Here is a 17060-nt window from a genome sequence, read left to right on the forward strand (position 1 = left end):
GATCATCCGGCGTTATGACTGCAGACTATTAATTCTGTTCCCGTATCACTTATAACGTCACAGGATTATATAAAATATATTTGCTCACATTATGATTGTAATAGTATTGGCTCCATAATTGAGTTTAAAGGCTTAGTATTGTCCATATTATTTTCATATAGATCTTTTGCTTTCAATAACCGATCAGCTCCTTATAGTAGTAAACAAATATTATAAAAGGATGTAAATCATAAGAATAGTCACTTATTTAAACATACCAGAAGGTCGAAGTACTAAATAGTGTAGGATATCGGACAATGAGAGTATTCCAATGACTTTGTCCTCTGCGTCCACAACTACTAACCTATGCACCTGAAAAAGCAATTGGAAAATAATAAATAAAATTGTACAGAAATTAATATTTAAACTTTCTTACCTCAGCGCGAACAATTTTTTCCATAACACTAAATAATGTATCAGTCAGATGGCATTTTTGTACACCTTCAAACCAATCACTTCGATACTCATTGGCTTGTTTTAGAGTAACATCTAAATTATTGTATGTACGTTCTGCAGCTAAATTCTAATAACATAAAACATCAATCAAATATATTTGAATGTTGATCTTTTATTCCATGAGTTATCAGCTTACAATAACGTCAAATTTAGCAAAAATATCAATAAGTCGACCTTCTTGATCAACCATAGGTAAAGCAGATACTCTGCGTTCAACAAATTTCTTTAATGCTAATATGATAGATGTTTCTTCGGACACTGTCTCTATATTTTCAAAAGTGCCAATTTTTAGGTCTCCTAGACTCTGAGATAAATATGCTGGTTTTGGTAAATCATTAATCTGAAATGTAAATGCAAGGTTTATTATTATAGAACACAGCACACTACTTACTAATTTAATAAAAAACAATTATTTGAAAAAAAAAAATTCAATACCCTTACGTAAAGAAGAAGAAAACGTAGTATGCGTTTATGTGTCACAATATAAAGAACATTTCCAGTTGCTGGATCAATTACTGGAAGTCTGTGTATTTTATTATTTATTAGGGTTTGAATAGCAAAATATAATGACATATCTGGGCCAATGGATATTAATTCTTGAGGACGTTCTTGATGTAATTCGTCTGAAACATGAAATGTTGTTTTTAAAAACTGTTTTGTATACTTTTAAAATTATACACAAATTATTATTTTTTACTTCTCCAGGTATCCAGCTTATGTTCTTCTAACTCCTCCATACTTGAAGACGACGAGGAGTAATACTTTTGTAGTATCCTGATAAAATCTGTAATAGTTAGCATGCCCACAAATTGCTGACGCTTGTTGTCCCATAATGGAGCAGCTCGCACACCATTGTAGACCAAGGCAAAAAACGCCTTTTTAACGATCAACTGTGTATCGAATACAACCAATTTTGCACTAGTTGGTATGAGATCATAAGTTTTATGGAAGCGAAAAAATTTCACAAAAATCTGACTTTCGTCTTCGACTAAAAATTAAATAGTTATAGATTAAAATTGAACTTAAGCATGTTATAAGTAACTATATTATCTTAGTTGAAAGCTTACCCAGGTCTTTTATTTTTACTTTTTCCAAGAATGGATCAGCAACAGGAAGCTAAAAAATAAATACAAATATTGAATATATAAATAACAAATACATTCCATTCAAGTATTCGACAAAGAATACTTACTCCTCTGGAATCTCGGAACAATATTGCCGCATGTGTAGGATCTAAAAGGCCATCAGAGTTTTTCCTCGAATTGGATATGGTACCCAGGGAAAGTCGACGAGTTTCGGGGTCTAGAGAACTTCTACGTAATAGAGCTCCTGGTAAGAAAAAAAATAAACCAATACATTACATTTTATAAGAGCAATAATTATGGAAAACATAAATTATTCATATAAGTATCATTTTATTTTAAGATAAACATCACAAAATTATTTATGTGTTATATTTATTCTTGTTGTTGTGCCCTTTCAATGTCAATGGGTCATGATCATAATGTACATATATCTGACGACAATATTGAAATTAAAATGACAAATTTAATGACGACTTGTATGTCATATTACAATATGAATAATATTATAATGTTTTTATTAGTATTTAAATAGTAATGTTATGAAATGTTATTATAAATCTTATAGGTACAAGGTACCTAGTCTGTAGGCATATCCATAATTATTGTATGGGAGAAGAAATAAAAAAAAAATAATTTTAAACCTAAGTACCTACCTACACATTCAAATATTAAATAATAAAATAGAATATAACATTTTATTTCAAAACCACAAGCAATTAAACTTTTAACCAATAATATTATAGTACAATATTTAATTTTCTTTTTTTTTTATTCACTTCATTAATTGCTTCTACAGCTCTAAAGCTGGGTTTACATTAAAGCCTGAACACGAACGAACCAATGTAAACAATCTAGCCAAATACTTCATACAAACATAGACATAACTAGACCTTAAAGTTAGGGGGCTTCAGCCCCAACATATTTAAGCTCTGCTCCCCCAAACTCGTCCAACAAGTAACATTTATTAATAAATTATAATATTAGTTTATTATTATACACTGTTTGACATGTATAAAACAAATAATAAAAAAGGTGGTATTGAGTAGCCCTGTGTGATAGTATTGATCAATTGTTTTTAGTAACGATACTATGGATTAATTAATCAATGTTTTTTATTAAGCATAATCATCCGATGTGGCGATGTATCGAATACAATCGATACATCGATAATAACAATAAGGCATATTATTGTACCTCATTATTGAGTAATACAGTAATGCGGTTCATAGCAGTGTTGAGATTTTTTAAACATCTAAATTAATCAAATATGATTTTGTTAGAAACTTTTAAAACAAATGATTTAAATAACATGAAAAAAAAACCGTTTTTAAAGCAAAAACATTTAATTTATGTGCATATTATAATAATTTAACTTTAGTACCTACCGACAGGCGACAACTCCTATTTATGAATTTATTGTAGAAATAAATACATTTTTATTGTTCAATAAACAAATTTATAAAATGTATAATAATAATTTTGCTAAGTTAAATTATTAATAGAAGTATACATTTATACAATTAATTATAATTGATTGAAGAATTCATTGCCTGGGAAGATTTGCCTTACTTTTAATTATTTGTACTTGGAGAAGGATGGAAATAATATAAAATCTGATTTAATTTTTAGCAAAAAGCCTCTATATGGCCGGCAGGGCGCAGGCACAGCGATCATTGACGTTCGGTCATCGTTACTTGTTAATCATTATCACCATTTATTAATAATCATACGTCTTTTATGACTATTTCTGCATTTAGTTAATTCACAAATTTTAAATAGTATTTATATATTAAAAACTACACTTCTACGCGAAATGATACGTCTTACACAGTCATTACAAACAATAATAGTTTGATAACAAAAAAAATAAATATTTTTCCAAGATATTAATATAAAAATAAAACGATATTTTAAATTAAAGTTTAAAAATGTGGAATTATGACAGGGAAGGCTAAAATTCATGTTGGGGGCTCAGCCCCCCCCTCAGTTACGCCTATGCATACGAACTAATGCATTCGGAAGCGTTTGCTCCAAAGGCGGTTTGATCAAAGCGTTCGACTTCGTACGGTAGCATTAGATTGCATTCGTTCGTGTTAGGGCTCCAATTTGAACTCACTTAGTTAAAGGAATTTGTAAATGGTAATAAAAAATTTATAATATTTTAGTATAATTTCGAAAAACCCATCCGTGCATAATATTATCAGAAGGATGTCAGCGCACCGTTAGTTTTTTCTCTCTGGCCCATGTGCAACATAGACGAAACCACGAAACGCATTTACGCAGAATCATTGTTTGTATATTTTTGAGTAATCTTAAAATCAGTCATTACATAAACAATAGAGAATAATATTTTTGAGGGTATAACATATCGATTTCACAAATATTGTCTCATAACAATTTAATCATAATTTAAATGAACACATTTTTTTTTTTTATTGTGAAAGTCGAATATAAAATTAAATAACAATAAAATATAAGATTACCTACTCAAATTGATAAAAAAAAATGATTTTAGGTTAAAACGTTTTATCTATGTTGCGCATGGGTCTGAGAGGGAAAACTAAAATTCTGCTGACATCCCCTTAATATTATTATTTCTTACAATTTTTTCTTGTGTGGGAATATGTTTTATTAGCCGCACAGACATGCCGCTGGTGTCGTCGTAGCAGCGTTGTTATCAGCGACCGCGACGTCGGTCGGTAAAATTGTATTCTTGTAATAATTATATTTATGAAATCAATGTATGTATATTTTTTACTGATTACTGATTTGTCATTACTCATTGGTGTAATAGTGTGCCGTCTGTTGGATGTTACAAAATAAAACTTTACAAAAATCCTACCAATTTTTTTAATGTTTCATTGTGACGCTCAATTCTTATACAATTTTAAAGAAGACCTAGGGGGGTCTTTCCCCCACACCACCCTGTTTATTGTCATAACAATATTATCGCTATAAATACTTACCTATTAAACTTAGGACAAATCTACCTTCCATTTTATTGGACAACAAAAACAAATTCATTTCAAAATCAACTATACATAAACTTACATGAACAATTTAATTAATTTAATAGATATTCAGAAAATAATTTTAATGATAATTATAATCTCATGTCAGAAAAGGGCAAGGAATTACATGAAGCGTCAATAAAAAAAAAAAAAAAACAATATTTAATAAAGAAACATTATTTAACAGTATACAATAAATGTATTTTATAACATCTAATAGCATTATACAGTTTCCAGAAAAAATAAGGCACATCAAAGGTGTCAATTCTGAGTAATTCCTAAGCATATAAAAATATAAATTGAAAATTATTTTATTTATTATTATGTCTAAAATTATAACTATAGGTATTATAATACCAATCAAACTGTAAAATGTATATTATTAAGTGAAAGTAAAATCATGTATTATTAATAATTTTAAGATTGACACTTTACTATTGTATAGTGACCAGGAAACAATATATATTTTGGTATAAAATATAGTAACTTATTATTGATGGGACAATAGGTATACAATCTAATGATGGTTTTAAATCTTCTTATAATGGTACAAAATGTAATTTAATATTTAAATATAAAATTATCATCTTCCTGTTACACCTTGTACACTTGTGTATAATAAGTAACTGATATTAAACTAGAATAAGTTGTTCCCCATTTAATATTAATTTGAAAATACATGTTGATTTAAAGATATAATATGGTTATAGAGGAAAAACCGTTCATAGGTAGGTATATACATTTAAGTGCATGTAATCTGCATACTTGTAAATACGTACTATTTTATGATTAACAATAAAAAATAAAGACTATCTAAAAAAAAAGTCGATAAAGAAAAGTGATATATTATAAATGAATTCAGGGTGTATAAATAAAAGTTAACAATCTATTAAACCTAAATTTTCCCGAAGAAAATCAGAATTTCGATTATACTGATACCTAACCAAAAATGAATAGGTATTATAATTTAAATATAGTGTTATTGAGCGTAAAGAGAGTGTAGATTCACTATTGCGGTGTAAACAAAAACAAATTAACTGTACAATTTTGTACATCCAAAGACCAAAATGTTAGTAACAATAATTAAATAAAAAAGAATGTAAATGATTGCCCACCACTAAAACGTTCTCACACTAATAAAAGTTATTTTTTTTATACTAAACAAACAAAATACAAATTATTATTTTTTTAATTTGAAACGAACTGTATTAATTATAATTTAAAATCAGCCATATACTTAGATAATTAAACCACAATAATTTGGGATTTGTAGAAAAAAAACGATCGGCAGTCATATTTAACTTTGATTAAAAATGTTACTAACACTTTATAATATTATATAATCGACGACATTATAATCTATTATTATACTATGCTCAGGTAATGTAATATATTATATAAAGCGCTTCTAATATTCCATTTCAATGATAAGTATTTAATACCTATTCTTTTATTTTATTTAACATTCGCGGTCGTCTTCTAATATTAAAATGTAATTTCCAATTTTTTTTTTGCAGTTACTCTCTCCGGGCTTACAACAATTTTAATAATTCAGTATTTACATACGACATCTCCAAGACCTTATTTTTAGAACATATTTATATGGTTTAACCAGGGCGCAGCAAGTAGGAGAAAAAAATGAGTTTTATATAAAAACGAATTAACATCATAATCTCTATGTAGTACACAGCATAATATAATGTATATTACAATCCTATGCGTTGTAGTTTTATCAACGGTAATTATATCAAATAATGACCAAGTTTTATCATGATCTTCTTTTTTTTCTGAAGAATAACACGTCAAGTCGTAACGTTGTACACTTTATGCAATTCCAACACAAACGTCAACGCAATCAAAACAAAGAATAAACAGCGCGGACGAGACGAACACTATTTTATGACGTCCTCTCGGAGACAAAAAAATCGAGTATAAAATTAAATACACACAGACAGCTGAAGGTGTACGCATTTTCTCGACACAATAATATTTATAACAGATGTCTGTTTAATGATCTACGCGGATACCTATAATAAACGTTTTTTTAATGTCTAGAAAAACAATGCGAATTGTACCTATCTTCTGCATTGCAGCGATGTAGGATTTGACATTCTCGGATAACGTTATTATTACTTATTACTTATTTACCCTTCGCACGAAATGGCTTCGTTCGTCATCGCCGTGTATTTATCGGTTGTTACCGTATATTGAAACATTTGAAACCGGTTGTATTAAACCAGTTACAAAGTTTCGTGCATTACAGCTACCACAAAGCACATTTAATATTATATCAGCTACAATCACATTAGATCTGTGTTCCGTGATTTCCTTCTTTTTCTCGTCCGGTTGACGCGGAGTGAAAAAAAAATAAAACCGAACAGTACCGAAACTCAAGGACTTGCGTTCACAATGGCTATAATAATATATTACTTGTTGGTGTTACTTATTTACATAATGTATAATATATGTACAATAAGACGAGCCTTTGCGTTTCATTTTTGCCTCCATGGTGCCAGGTGAGAATTGTATATAGTTACTACCTACAACAGTGGTTTACGGGGTTAACATGGTTACGTGATATTCATAAAGGGTTCTCACTATAATATATTCTACGTACAGTGAAAACTGGATTGATTGCCCATAGCCTATAAGCCATAATACAATGTTTACCCTAACGGCGTACTCAGATATTTCTGAAAAGGTTCACCCCATGTGTACGCTATTTGGTAAATTTTTGACAGCTAAATTGTTAAGAATATTGCTAACTACATTTATAATTACCCTAGAATCACTGTTGTGGTTGAGGTAACAATTCTCTTTTATAGGCACTATACATTAGCCCAATCCATCAAAATATGTGTTTACGACTGTATATGACTACAATATAGATAACATAACCTCTGCAAGACGAGAAATACATTATATTTTGAAACTAGCGATGTACGTATGACTGTCACGGATAATATTATATTGCCAACAGGTGTCTATAGTGATAACAATATAATATTAGTGTTATGGTAAATCGACATTGATCGCGAAATAGAGTGCAAATAGCCGTCGGGTTGGAAACGATATGCGTCGATGACCGGTTAAAAAAAAAAAATCGAAATCAAATTTCAAGGTCGCTGCGACCACCGAATACACGTTTCTTCAATGTTCCGTGTCACTACAGTAATACTATGCGTATATATTATATCATAATATTATACGTACGATATTATGCGAAAGGTGACCATTACAATATTGGAGAACTATATACATAGGAAATAATTAGACCGATAAACCGCACAATGGACATTATTATTATTATTTATCGGTGTGAACTTTATTTTTTATTTTTGTTTAAGACACGTAGACTTTGCACTTGACAAAAAAAAAAATTATAACGCCAGCGAATGGAATATAATATTATAGACACTAAAATTACTTTCTTTGTATACGCCTATAAATTATATATAAGTGTAGGCCGGCTACTGCAAAGATGTAGCAATAGTATACTACTTCCTATGTGTATACCGTATATATGTGTGCATTTGACGAGTGCAGGCGAATGTGATACGGTGGAGAAATCATTGAAATTGTAGGTAGTCTTTCGTATACCATATAGGTATCTGGTATATATTATTATATAAACAAATACGTCGCCGGTCGGTACACGTGATTCTTCTTATATTTTTCCATTATATTTATTAATTAAGATTATTTCATTTCGTTTTTATTTTATGATTATTATGATAGATACTCCCGAAACGACATCATTAATGTTTCTACGGTTTAATTGCGCATCGAACGCATAAATGCATAATTATTTTCAATATATACACCGTCGTCGCGAAGATCATATTATTAATTTGTTTTACTAACAGATAGGAAACGGTTGATCTTGGATTCGATGACTAAAGTTTATACCTAACAGATACGCTCAGAGAAGAATGCGGGTGCCGGTTACTCGCAGGCAGATAATCGATATCGTAAAACTTTGGATCACACATGCGAAATACAAAAATTACCTATACATTCGATTAAGCGATCAATATCGTTAGGGTAGTAGGTGAACAAAATTTTTATTTCTGTAGTACAATATGAAATTCTGTAAAAGATATAGGTAGGTACCAAGCAAAATTTAAATCGTTGAAATACAATAATATAATCTGGCTTAGATCAAGAATATTTATTGAAAAATAACATTTAAATATAAATTATTGATTATTATCACCGAGACTTGGGGCGATATGGGACTTAAGAAACACAGTATAGTTTGTTATTCAATACTTAACCGTCTTAACCACATCGACGCTCTATATGGCTATATCAACTATTTCCTCACACTCGGTGCGGTTCGATTTGAATGCTCTCTGATGTTATAACTATTAATACCTTCTTTCAAAATGCTCTCGAATATCTTATACGCGTCGCCGCTGTCAAGTCGTTGTCGAGTCGAGGCGGACTGTTGCTGCAGCAGCGTTTTTCTGGTGCCATCGTCGAGTGACTTAGACCGGTTTCGGAACTGTCCGTCTTTGGGTACGTCTAATAGACACGATGCATGTTGATGACCGGTCACCTGGGTCACCGCCGTTGTCACAGACGACAATTGCTGCTGCGGCGTCGGTACCATAAGCGCGGTGCTCTTGGTGACTGTTAGCGGCGTGGCGCTATTCTTCGAGGTACCGGTAAGCGCACGGTAAGCATCGTGCAGGAACGACGTGCGTGGCGACGACCGCCTGCTCGGGCTCGGCGATCGGGATGACGGCGACATAGTGTAAACGTTCTTTGGCATCGATTTTGGCGCGATCGGCTCGTCGTCTGGTGGCGTGATGTGGCACACCACGTGCGGCTTGGGCATCGCCAAACGTATCGGCTTGGCCGACTCCACTTCCATCGTTATGCGTCTCACCACCGTATGCCACAATATAATATATTATTATATTATATCATCGACGATCGTTCGCGAAAAATAAAATACTATATCAGTGGACTGGACGACGGACTTATATTACAAACTAAAAAATTGTTTTCCTTCGAGTATTATTCGTTCGCGTACAGCATATAATATTATAAAAACTATATTGTGTGTACGCACACACCGTTCGGTCGGTTTTGCGTGTAAGTAAACAATAATAATATTATCTTGCAGTGTACGCAGAAAATTACAAACGGAATCGACGTACGGAGCGGCGGTTCTACCCGACGACTGCAGCGAAACGTGCACAGTTGTGCGGCAGTGTAATATAGCACGGCACAGTGCTGGCCTGACGCGCGCGCGCGCGAGAAAAACGAGCGTGACGAAAAACGAGCGTGACGAAAAACGTGCGCGTACGACTGGTTCGAAAAAACCAAGCTCGGCGACCTGGGCCACTATGCTCTACCACCACGACCGGTCGGCCGGCCACCGACGCTATAGCGGCGGTGGCATTTCCTTCTCCCGACCGGCATGAAAATAAGAGCAGGGGAGGGGCCGGCCGACGAAGCAGGGGACGAAAGCGACGCGCGACCGGTCCCACGTAGACACAAACAATATGATATTCCAATATACAATAATATTATATTATGTTTGGTCCCGATCGACTTTGACCGAGTATGTGGTTTGCCGGCACATGTGTAATAATAACAATATTATAATATAATATTGTTCTATTATTATGTAGGTAACCGCCTACGAGATCAACACTGCAACGAGTGTGGCGCAGCGTCAAAGGTCAATGACGAATACATTTTCATTTATTTATTATGGTGAGGCAACTCGGGTACACACACTATATTATATATTATGTATATAATATTATATATAAACGGCGAACTTTAGAACCAAATACAATTGGTAAGTATAAAGGTCGGGAAATTCTTTTTCTCGATATATTATTATATTTAAACGTATAAAATATAATAAAAATTATATTGGGTTTCACAACAACCGTAAATCACGAGTATGCAGCCTACTGCTGCAATACAAATGTATTTGTTACTCAAATACGGTTTGAACCGTTTTCACTGTCGAATAGGCCTTTTATTATACATATTAATATAATATTACTTTGTATAAAATGTCAATAGATAAAACATTATTATAATATAAGACCCGCAAAACATGCGCAGTAATCGAGACTAACAAAAGAAATGTTAAATATCGCAGTTTTTATTAGTTTATGAAAAAAAAATTATATACGTAATTAAGATTATATAATACAGTGTTAATACCAGCTGTACGAGAGTTCGGAGTTACACATAATATATTTGGAGGTACCTACATCTGGATCATTATTTACCATCAACATTATTATATGAACTGGGGTTGATGAATACCGATATAATTTGTTGTTATGGAAGTGGGAAATTTTGGTTCATAACCAAAATTCATGTAATAATACGACCGAAGAAAATTTCGTGCATCTCGAAAGGTTAGTTAACTATTGGTTTTCTCAATTTTCTTGATTATAATAATTTACCATTAACACAGTAATCTACCCTATCGTACAACTTTTTATTTCAATAGATTTACATACATTTATAAAATGTTCTAGGTATTTATATAAAAAACCTTGTACCTATAATAAAATATTTATTCTGCGTAAATTAACAAATCTTTAACTTTACAATACCTAGTATTTATATTTTTAAGCCCTTGTTAAGTACTTATTTATTTATTATTCAACGGAACTAGCCCTTTTACAGAAAATAATGTGGTATAATAGTAGGTAACCTAGCTAATATACAATAATACAAGAAATATTAAATAACATGTAGAATAATAATAACTATATAGAAAAAGTACAAAATCAGATTAATTGGAATAATGGCCTAACAATACGATGACAATAATCCAACACGCGAATACAAGTATTTTAAGTAAATAACTAAGAATTTTGATTCAAATAATCAAATAAATATCGACATTATTAAATACCTAAAAATTATGTTTAAAATATAATTTTATAGTATGGAGTTTAAATATTTAACGGTTGAATAAAATCAGCCAAATTTAGAAGTCATCACAACTAGAAATATAAATTTCATAAGTACCTCAAACTAAAGCATAAAATAACCTTATACAATTAAATTAAAATAATACGTCATGTTATAATAAATATTATAGACAACAACTTTATAATATCCCAATAGGCAATAAGATAATTACAACGAAATGTAATTATTTTTAATATTTGTTAATATAACTGATAAAGAAATATCAATCTTCTATTTGACATATCATAGTTCATACAATACATTATAATTTTATTATATAAGCATACGAATTAAAACAGAACGTGCTTATAACAAAGTTATAATATTATAGTTTAATTTTCAAATGTTTAATGAATTAATTAAACTAATTTATATTTTCACGTACCTAAATATTTGTATAATTGTTAACATTTTCTTTTAAATAAAATATGTACTTTTTGACACGCAACATTAAGAATTCAAATTTTCACAAAACCTTCTTTAAGTTGTAGAAATCCTTTAACCCTAAACACTTAATAAAAATCATTTAGAAATAATTTTTTTTTGTTAATGATAATTTACGACGCATTTTTGGGCCAATAAATACATTTCTTTTTAGATTCTGAGCGTAGCGATGAATGTATAGACTTTACAATGATGTTTTTTTTTTAATTTCATGTGTTTGTTTTCCAAGTAATTTTAAAAAGCGCCGAGTAAAACAATGAAAAAATAAGGGAAAATGGGAATTTTTATGCAAAATCGATTTTGGTTTTTGGCGTGATTCTAAAATAAATTGACGTAGGTACATGAAATCTTTACTCAATGTTTATATTCGCATTTGCTATAAGTACATCTTAAAATTATCAAAAATATTGACACTTTTTGAGCTGTTTACAGACATTGTCAGTTTTCAATCTTTTTAGTTTTTTTTTTTTCTATAAATATCAATAAAATTTTATTTGTCGAGTAAAAAAGCGTGAAAATGGAATACAAGATTCCTAATATAGGTACAATGGCAGTTGAACAATATAAAAATACAGTCACAATTGTTTCTTATAATCATTTTAAGTTCGATTTTTGACAATATTAATCAAATTTAAAATTTAAAAATGATTTTGTAGATAAAAATGTATAAAATATTCAACTTTTACAGCTAAGGATTGAAAATGTAAAACAAGGTTCCACGTAAATAGGTGAATAAATTACTTCATTCACAATAATATTGTCAAATATACTTAGTAATATATCATAGACCGTCTTCACTCAGAATCGTTTTTAGTATACAATGATATTTTATTATTGAATTCAAATTTAACACCATCCATTACAGTGACCCACTAGTAAGTAGCCTATTGTACAGCAGAGCGACACCAGCTTGTCCACCTTTTTTTAGTTTAGCATATTAGTTATTAGATAGTAATTTTAAAAGAGCGGTAATGTATCGGATAATTATAATAATTAATAACTAAAGAAAATATATCTGCAGAATACAGAATTGACAAATAATTATAATTGTTATCTAATATAGAGTTAATTTAATTATTACATTTTGAAGTATAACACGTGTATATTGTGTATATGTACACAATACATTATGATATAGTCTCGTAAAGTTAAATGTTTTCCAATTTCTCAATTTTAAAACGAGGCAGATATTATGTTTAACTTTTCTATTAGAAAATTATATAATCGGCTTCTGCAGTATAGCTATTGAATTTTACAATGTCTCATACATAATACACATCAAAATAAGAAATAGGGTGTTATACAAGGTTGTTAAAAGGGTTTTATTAATTATGTATAATTTAGATTGTTTCATAAAAAAACATAAGAGTATTATTGATGTGAGAGGGGAGGGGGGAGGGGGAGGATAGAGGTTCTAAAAGGTAATTGAGATTTAATTATCGTTTATTTTCACATACTATAAGTAAATTAAAAATATGGGAAAAATTCAAACGCTGTACGAGATACAAACGCAGTGTAGGAAACCTACTTATCTAAATATTTAATTGTGGGTGCAATAGGTAGGTTAATTAAGTCTATAATCAAGTATTAACTAACAGGTTGTATGCGAAAAGGAAGTTGTCTGTGTTATTTGGTATATAGTGGACCAATATACCATATTATAACAAATCGTTGCATGGCGTAACCTCATATCTACACTCGCACATTTATCATCATTTATGCATTTAGTTCGAATACCTATTATAGTAACTATACGATTAGTGAATTCTCAAAAGATTACTGATTAGTGTATAACGTATGCGAACATGTGAACGGACTACGGTTGCGTACATTATATACTATATTATGTACTATATTATATGGGTATAACTTGATCGAAAAAATTTGTAAATTAGCATACAAAATGTTTGTAAACGAAATCGAAACTTATTTTTCAGTATCGCGGTGCCAAGATTCGATTTTATTTACAAGCGATTCAGTAAACTAATTTATTAATTTTTCAGATCAAATTGGATATAGTTACTTTAAGTGCTATTATAAAAATATTCAAAATCACACATTAGTTTTGTTCAAAAAAATAAAAAATAAAATATTATATTAAATTGTTAAATTAGTAGTTAAAGTATGTATATCAAACCAGTGGTACTCAACCGTAATGTGTGCGCAAAAAAACTATTTATTTTTATTGTTCATGTTTAAACTATAAATATATAACATTATTATGGCGATATGAAGAGATGGTAAAAACCAGAAAAGAAAAACAATTGTGAAGATAGTATCACTCTCAATTTACATAATATAGGTTTACAGTTGTTAATTTTTTACAAATCCATTATTTGTTTTAAGCGTGTGGTCATTTTTATGGATCTAAATTAGGTTGTCGTCGTAAAAAAAGGCTAGGAAGTACTAAACTATACATTTATAAATTAATTTAAAATATAAAATAATGTTTTAAAATCGCAGACGTAAATACTTCTTAGGGCCGTATTCATAGTCGATGCTAAAGAATAAGTATTGCTTAACCCATACTTATGACTCGAATGAGATTCATTAACGACTTTGGCTTGTAATAGCTATAGGTTACAAGATTATCACAATATTATAATACGATTGTAGTTTCTAATTTAATATTAGAAATAGAAATTTTGAGATTAAATTATTGACAAATTACCTAAATAAATGAATAAATGAATAAATGTTACCACGCAGCGAAAAAATAATCATATTCAATCAACACAAGTATACGGTGTCAGGTTAAGTGGAGTTAAAATCCATTGATTTAAGTCAATGATAAGTTTATTATAGTTGGAACAAAACGGTTTGTTTAAAATAACAAAAAATTTAATCTCTATTAATATTAAAACTATGGAATGTAATGTATTTAAATGTATATATTATCTTTAAATAAATTATTCAAAATGATACAACATTGTGTGAGGTTAGGTTACCAGACCGAATACTAAAACCCACAGTTGACGCACATTTTTAAGCATATACTTCAGAATGATATTAACACACACGGTAATGTAAATGATGAATATTTTGATTTTTGTAACTCATGTTAATTGTTAAGTAAATGTACACATATATGAAAAAGAACAATTTTTGAACACAATTAGAAAATTGTATCAAACATTTCCATCATTAGTTTTAATCAAGTCACGTACCTAGGTAGGATTAATTAATTTCTGCGGCGGGGACATTTTAATCGGATGTAAAGCATTTAGATCCAGATCGTTTTGTAGGCACCACTCAAATATTCAAATTGAAATGTAGAGAAAAATTATTTTTGTGTATATTGGATTAGACGTAAAATACATTTATGTAAAAAAATATTAATTTCTACATTGCATCAAAATTAAATGATTAAAAGGGTTGATAGATAGAATATCCTAATCATTCTAACAATGATTGTTTGAATATATGCTCAGCGCCTCAGTCATGCAGATTAATTTGACCATTCATACAATAGTTTTTTTAATTACGTCATTTCGAGCGTGGCCACTCAAAAAGGACAGCTGCTGCATAGTGGTCAGGTGGCTACACGACTGAGGCGCTGAGCATATATTCAGTTTGATCAACTGAATTACTTCAAATGATAAAAAATTTAAAAAAAAAATAAGTGTAAAATAAAATATACTTAATTAATCTATCTATATATATATATATAAATTAATGTATATGTGTCTGTGTGTCCGTATTACCATGGCAACCATTACAAAAAATTGTATCGGAAATATATTTATTATACGACGGAATAATTATTGTTCTATATAAAAAAATGTATGTGTACAGTTTTTTGAATTTGATTGCAATGAAGCAAATATTGTTAAGTTAAAAGTTAATATCACTAATAATCCAATAACATTATTTTCTATACAGGGTGTTTCTGAAATTGATGAGGTAACTAGACAATTATAGGCAAAAAAATAATTTCATATTAAATAATGACTTAATATTATTAAATTGTAGGCTTAAAAAAAATCGGAGGAAAATGTCCGCTACAAAAATATATTGGGGGAAAATGTCCTACTTCATCGAAAACAGTCGGGGGTCGAGGGGAAATGTCCGGGATTCACCAAATGGATTTATAATATGGTACCATGGTTGAAATCATAACAAATTAGATAGATATCATCACAGTTTTACTATAGTTTTACGTAGTATGCGTATCTCCTTCACCTCCATTCCATGTCAAAGTTCTCCATTTCTCATTGGTTGATTTTGTTCTATGTTATCTAATATATATGTATATGATTGATACCAATATAAAGTGGAGAACTACGATAAAGGCGAAGTAAAGAGCGGAGGATGCGTATCAAAATACTGTGATGATACCTATCTTATTTGTAGTGGTTGAAATCTTAGAATTTAGATCATATACAATGGGATAGAGTGATACGAACAATTTATGAAGCCAACATAACTGTAGGACCTCAGTGATTACGCATGCGCGTGGTATCTTATCATTAATGTTTGGTGCAGAGTGTTGCAGACGCGCAGTTAAGATAAACAGTCGCGCAAGCGCAGATGTCACAGGTCCTATAGTTCCTATATATAGTTATGTTGGCTTCAACTCATTTTATACACGTAATATGTTATGACTCCATCCATTGTATATGATCTTAAGTTGAAATATACAGTTTACTGCATGTTGACTCGGATTTTTATCATCAGGAACAAAATGGCTGCGTAAAGGGATAATATACAAATAGCAATTTTTCTTATCATCAAAAACACGCTGACAAAAGATAACAAATTCAAAATTCCCTCACATGTATACTTGATTATTACTGGCCCCCTTAAGAGGACGTCGCACCCGCATGTGTTGTCTCCGTCTTACAAACGTACGACATGGCAAATTTTCGTTCGCTAGTTTCAATAGGGTGCTGTCATTTTTGATTTTAGAGTGAATGGTCATACTATCAAACTTTTAGGTAACAACATTATATGTGCCTTCTCGTTGGTTTTTACGATATTTTAATTTTTAAGTGAGTTATCAGTATGTAAAATATCAATGTTTGAAAATGCTCATAACTCACTTAAAAATTAAAATATCGTAAAA

The 17060-nt window shown here is 30.3% G+C and overlaps 1 protein-coding gene across 4 annotated transcripts in view; it reads right to left on the minus strand.

Annotated features, from left to right (window-relative positions):
* Window positions 1-17060, minus strand: part of LOC100169066 — a 43702-nt gene continuing 26642 nt past the window's right edge. For 3 of the 4 annotated variants that reach the window (XM_008187999.3, XM_008188002.3, XM_008188000.3), the window contains 8 exons: window positions 1688-1824; window positions 1563-1611; window positions 1193-1483; window positions 931-1118; window positions 632-835; window positions 416-562; window positions 258-351; window positions 1-190 (listed from right to left, as the gene is read on the minus strand). In XM_008187999.3, coding sequence (XP_008186221.1) covers window positions 90-190; window positions 258-351; window positions 416-562; window positions 632-835; window positions 931-1118; window positions 1193-1483; window positions 1563-1611; window positions 1688-1824 — 1211 coding nt within the window. In that variant the 3' untranslated portion in view covers window positions 1-89. The remainder of the gene's footprint in view (window positions 191-257; window positions 352-415; window positions 563-631; window positions 836-930; window positions 1119-1192; window positions 1484-1562; window positions 1612-1687; window positions 1825-17060) is intronic. The other variant, XM_001943171.5, reaches the window with a different exon arrangement.

Source organism: Acyrthosiphon pisum, chromosome A2 (genome assembly GCF_005508785.2).
Source record: "Acyrthosiphon pisum isolate AL4f chromosome A2, pea_aphid_22Mar2018_4r6ur, whole genome shotgun sequence".
Taxonomy (NCBI): domain Eukaryota; kingdom Metazoa; phylum Arthropoda; class Insecta; order Hemiptera; family Aphididae; genus Acyrthosiphon; species Acyrthosiphon pisum.